Here is a 6,253-nt window from a genome sequence, read left to right as displayed (position 1 = left end):
CGGATTAAATTGAATATATTCGGGGAGACGATGGCATTTCAGAAATAAATAATTTTTTTTAAAAAAACAGGGGAGTTAATATGAATTTCTTCCCTTTGTCGGGGCAACCTTTCGTCTCAGAGAAATCTATAAAACAAGAAGACTTCTTGTGCCTGTGTGGCATCCATCTCCAAAGTGCATTCATTTGAACCAGGAGGTAGGATAAAAAAATTCAAAATGAAAAGGATAGATGCCTGCACCACAACTCTCAAGATGGATGCTGCACAATCTACTGCAATTACGTTTGCTTTCTGTAATGCTGGTCAGTACAACGATGCAACTTATGCTAGTTCAACCCCTAACTCCTAAAGGCTCCCCATCCTATCATTATAATTGCAATTAACATCATTCACATTATATTCACAGATATGCTTCGTTTCATTGTTCCAGTCAGCTTTCCTCTTAGTCGGACAACTGGGAAGACGAAGCTTTTCCATTGCCACCCCCTGAATCCAGCAAAGCGAGGTACTCATTTATGGAATCGCCTTCCCGTGTCACATCAATGTTATAATCTGACAATGCATCGCCTCTTGTGAGTTCATCAGCAATTTCATCCTCCATCTCCAAGTCCCGCTGTTCGGCTGAAGGACCTTCATTACTATTATCAATGCCCAAAGTATCTGGACTAAGATTCTCCACAGCAGGGTTGGTAGGAGTTGAATCAGGAGCACAAGCATTATCGTTAACATTTAAGTCAGTACTTGCATTATTGTTCCCAGAGAAATCATGAGCATTAGAGCTGTCATCAGCTGCAGCTGTGGTGTTTGCTTGGGGATGCGTGAGTAGTTGATGCATGACTTGCTCTAAAGAGCCACCAGCTTGGACAGCACCAATCACTGCAGAATGCAGGCAAAAAAACTGTCAGTAGCCAGTAAAGTAATCCAAATGCCTAAAATTAGTAGCGCCACAAGGCATAGGTGTGTGTATGAGTACCTCTAGATCTTTCAAAGCCCATGGACACAAGCTGTTCAACTGTGGCATCAGTGGCTCGTTGCTGTCTTTTCCTTTTTCTTGATTCTATAGCACGCTGCAGGTCTATCAAAGTTAGTAATGGTAAAAAGTTTAAAATGAAATTCAGACAAAAATATTTGAACTTTCAGGACCTGGAGTTCAGTATTAGCTTCTGGGTTTGTCAAGTCATCCAATGCCTCCTGAGTACCATTCTCATTTTTCCGAAGAGCTTCAGCAGCAAGCTCCTTCTCAAATCTGCCAAGTTGAGGAGCTCTTAGCTTTTATCAGGGATGATAAATGCTAAATGGATGAAATAGGCAACTATGATTGAGCTAGTAAGTGCCAATCTCATATTTACAGAATGTGATTGAAAACATTGAAGAACTGGATAGTCTATATGTCAAAATATTCACGAAGTAAACAGAAATTTCTCATCTAACTGAATATTAAGGTCAGTTACCAAGAATGTGCATGGGAATTTGTAAAACAAATGTTAAAAGAGTACCAAAGGTACAAGCTCAAACATCAGAACTCCAAAAGTAAATCACAAATAAATTTTCCAACAGGAAACCACGTTTCCTCAGTCACACCATTAACAAAAGTATTCCAGTGCTTGCTTACCCTATGGAGACCAACTCTGTCAGTTTCTGGAGATCCACAGCTTTCTTTAAGGGTGTAACTCCATACCGTTTCTGCTCCCTGGAAATCAGCAGAGAAATGAAGGTTACAAACAGAGGGAAATTCCATATAAAACAGAGATCAATTTTATGATACTTGCTTGATTTCTTTTCTTCGACGAATGTCATCTTCCCGTTTCTTTTCTCTCTTTTCCCTTTCCAGTACAAGAAAATTAATGGCACTCTGAACATCCTGATTGCTCATTCTCAATGCTCTTTTTGCATCTTGTTCCCCAAATCCAATGCTCATGACAACTGATAAGGCTTCATCTGGCACTTGTAGCTGGAATCCACAACAGGAGATTGTATTCAGAATGAATAAAAATGGAAGGTAGCTATATAACTTTACAGGAAATGAAAGAGTGAGATGAAAAAGAAGATCAAAGACAAAGTAAATGAAGAGTCCAGAATTACTCACTACTGATAATAATTCAGAAACAGTATAAGCAATATACAAGTGTTCAATTTTGAGATTCAGAAATTTGATTGTTAATGTTTAGACAAAAGCAATAGCCAAAGTTCAGGTCACTTCAAGCACAAAGTCTAAAAATTAGATTTTATTTGCAGACGCATAGGTTTCAATTTTGGTACAAGGTTGCAAACAACATACAGCATTAGCATAGAAAGTGAAAAAATCAGATAACATTCAATACCATCATCCACTATTCTGGAAAATATCAACCAAGATGAGATAAAGTAGTGAAATTAATATGTTTACCCAAACAATTTCATGTTTATATACACACTCATAGGGAAAAAAACTTGTTTGACCTTCAAGAATTTTGCTTGTGCAGAGGTCAAGAACTTCCTAGATTTGTCAAACTGGCCACTGTGATATGCCACCACTCCTTCCAACAATTCCAATCGCAAATATCTAACAAAGAAGTAACAGAGCGGGATTAGCTTCAAAGTGCCAACCAAGACTTTCTATCCAGCTATCAGTAAACATGCTGAAAGTTTACAATAGATACTCACAATGCAAGCTCTGAAGAACAACCAGCTTGAAGCAGTCTGAATCGGGAGGAGTCCTTTCCGTGAGCACGTTCAAGTCCTTCTCTAGCCTTTTCGAGGCGTAATCCTGCCACTGAGAGCCAGGCAATATCTTGGAGCATGAAGTAACACCACACCATGTCTATTTGCAGTATTGGGATATTGTCGACAAGCTGGAAGCAACACATAGCCAAAAGGAAAAAAAGAAAAGGACACGATATTAATCACTTAAGCATAAAAGATACGAGAAACGAGATATAGCATTAACGATCTTAGTTAAGGAAAAAGAATAGCTCACTCACTTCAATAGACTTGGGATTGCATAGAGAGAAAGCCTCCTGCAACAAAGAAATCATTTCATATGTATGAGAAAAAGTTTTAAAATGAACTAAGCCATATAGAAGCAATGCAATGCCAACAGCAATAGACAAGCAGAGGAAATATGGCAAATACAGGGAATTGTGATCAGCTAATTAAAGAAAAGCTATAAAAAAGTATAGGATGTCGATCCAAAAGTTATACCGTTGAGGGCGCCCTCAGAAATTGAAATCAAAATATATCTTAACAGAAGCACCACTAACTTCAAAATAATTGATGAGATCATAGAAGCTAAGTATGCAAATCAATTGAAATGAATTAACCATTTAAATAAATGCAAAAACAAACCTCTCCCATAGTAAGAACTTCAAGTGCATCGCTAAACATTTGCTTTCTGAGAAACCGCTTTCCACTTGTATGAAGCATCAGACCTGTCATTATTGCCCTGCCAAATAATGGCTCAGATCTCACATCTTATAAAGATGGATGATAGACCCTTAAACTCCTAACTAAGGGAATTAGTTTGTCAAGTATTAAAACAATCTAGAAAAGTTCAGAATTTACTAAAGTATCTTACTGTCTATCGGTCTCAGAAAAGTGCACTTTCTTCCCACTCTGATCTTCGAGTTCGATATCGAAGTCTTCTATTGGTAATGCACCATCTGCATGTCTCTTGGACAATGCAGTGACTGCTGCCCTGCCAAGTTAAATGAAACCAACAAGTGAAATGCAACAATTAGCGATGATAGTCAAGCAAGCAAATAATAAAGACCCGTAAAATAATACATAAAGAGACCAAATTCCTTACAAACATCTTAAGAAACTTAACACTTCAAATTTATTCACTAAATTCAAATAAGAAAAAACCTATAGAAAACTCACAAACCCATCACCAGCAACAATCCAAATAAGTCAATAACGAGTCAATATTACAAACAAATTAAAACACACACACACACATATATAAATAATCAAAGATGATAATTGTGACTGAAAGAAACAAGAAAAATAAAACTCACTTGATACGAGCAAGTCTACGGTTTCTTTCATCATCAGCCAACAACTCATTCTTTAAAGTTTTACCCTCTTCCACAGAGACACGACAAGCAAGAATTTTAGAGTTATTTTTAATACCCAATTGAGAAAGACTGTTTTTTTCCTCACTGGTACAGTCTTTCAAGACTTTGCCAGCAAAAATTAGATTGATCGACTCAGTGCCCATGTTTGATCTCTTTGCAATCTCCTCTCTCAACATGAGCACTGTCCAATTCTCTGGTTCTACCTCTAACACTCCAGCCCATGTTCCTGCTACCTTCAGTTTTGCCATTGAAGGAGAAGACATTGTGTTTTGTCTTGTGGGCTTTGTGACTGTCTGTGTGAGGAGGGAATAAAAGTTAGTTTCTTTCGGGTTTTTACAAGGTTGAGTGACCATGAAAGTTTTGTTCTTTTTTGTTTTTGTTTGGCTTTTGTGTAATTTCCTTCCCTGGAGATGACGCTGTTTCGGGTTTTCTGATTGGTTTGGCAATTGTGTTCTGCTTTCTGTGCCGTGATGGATTGGCATGGTATTCATTCGTTTGGATAGGTGTTAATTGTTATGTTTTAAAATATATTTTATATGAAAGTATTTTAAAATAATATTTTTTTTTAAATAGTTTTTAATATTAATATATCAAAATAATTTAAAAAAATAATAAATTTAATTTTAAATTAAATTTCATTGAAACTTTGATGAAGACGTAGCCCGAATGAGTTTAAAAATATGTTTAAGAGTGTAATAAAAATTGTTTTTAAAATTGCATTAAAATAATATTTTTTATTTTAAAAATTTATTTTTGATATTAGCATATCAAAATAATTATAAATATATAAAAAAAAATATTAATTTGAAGCAAAAAAAAAATTAATTTTTTTAAAAATATTTTTAAAACATAAAAATAAACAAAATATAAACAGTATTTAAGTTAAGAATGGGACTTGTGATTAATTTACATTTATGTTCTTGGTCTTTAGTGTATTTAAATATGGTATATGCTTATTTTAGGATAGCTTAATTTAGTACTATCCAAGTAAATATAATTTTTCGGATTATTAGCACTTTATTTTATCCATGAGAGGGCAATTTTAGTTATTTGTTATAAACTATAGTGGATGATAGAGTCATATTGAAAGGATAATGATAGGTGCACGTCATGGATGAACACACACACTGGTTACGTGTTAGTTTATCACTCAAATAATTAACCATTAAATAAAATCTCAAAACTTCTTTCTTCAGTGAGAAGGGTTGTGTCTATGAAGTCAAAAGCTCCAGAATATGTAAAAGGATTCCGATGAATTTGCTTTTTTTACCGACAGCTCCGCCGATATTTTCACTATTTTATTTTTTTGTTTGTTGTTATAATACCTAAACTAACAATGACCACCAGCACCGCCGCCGCGGCGCCGAGCATGTGAAAGATTTACATACCCAAAGATGAACAATTTCTTTTTAATGGGAGGAAGAAGATCATCATTCGACACCCAAGCGGCATCGTCTGAAATAATTATCAATCACTACTTTTTACAGCTTCATCGTTGGGGTGCTCTGAACTGGACCCTAATTATCATCATGGCATCTCAGCTTGAGGAAGATCATGAATATTTGTCTGATGTTTTTGTATCAGATCATCCTCGTTGTGTTTTCATTGACAGAGGTAAAGCTCCAACCTTGTGGCCTTGGTAGAATATAATTTCTCCTTGTATCATCTAATTGAAAAAGGTGTTGAACTTCAATAACATCAAGGAACTATATTAGGGATAGTTCATCACTAAGCCTTGCAATCTTTTTCAAGGAAAGAGCTCGAATTTGGAAGAGGCTCTTCAAGGCAAACCTTCAAAATCTATAACATATGTGGTTTGAATCAAAGCTGACCTAGCTATACTGTGGGCCCACTGCATTGAAAGTCCTATTACCATATCCTAAAGCCTGGTTTCTAGGTTGGGTTGAAGGTCCAGAATGCCTTTCCAAATCAGGCCTGGACCAAAAATATCCTATTTTTGCAAATTAATCGATAATATTTCATGTCAGCTTGAAATTGAAAGCGTGGTAGATAGTGATTTTTTTATTTTTTAAAATTTATTTTTATATTAAAATGATTAAAAAAATTAATTTCTTGGCAAAAACCATTTTTGCCGCCAAACGCCACCAAAAGGATCTTTGAATCGGGGTTGTTGATACTTCTGTAATGAGTATTGTGTTGGGCTGTGCTGCCTTATATATTAAAAGTAACGTTAGTAAA

The 6,253-nt window shown here is 35.5% G+C and overlaps 1 protein-coding gene across 1 annotated transcript; it reads right to left on the bottom strand.

Annotated features, from left to right (window-relative positions):
- Positions 1-210: 210 nt before the first annotated feature.
- LOC118032632 (uncharacterized) lies at positions 211-4,542 on the bottom strand. The gene is made up of 11 exons (XM_073410001.1): positions 3,995-4,542; positions 3,553-3,672; positions 3,324-3,420; positions 2,960-2,995; positions 2,643-2,830; positions 2,439-2,541; positions 1,765-1,950; positions 1,612-1,685; positions 1,143-1,245; positions 973-1,066; positions 211-875 (listed from the first exon to the last, which is right to left on the bottom strand). The coding sequence occupies exons 1-11, from the start codon at positions 4,534-4,536 to the stop codon at positions 442-444; spliced, it is 1,977 nt and encodes a 658-aa protein (XP_073266102.1). The 5' UTR covers positions 4,537-4,542; the 3' UTR covers positions 211-441.
- Positions 4,543-6,253: the final 1,711 nt, after the last annotated feature.

This window comes from Populus alba, chromosome 6 (genome assembly GCF_005239225.2).
Source record: "Populus alba chromosome 6, ASM523922v2, whole genome shotgun sequence".
In the NCBI taxonomy this organism is placed as follows: Eukaryota; Viridiplantae; Streptophyta; class Magnoliopsida; order Malpighiales; family Salicaceae; genus Populus; species Populus alba.
This window is presented reverse-complemented; position numbering and strand designations above follow the sequence as displayed.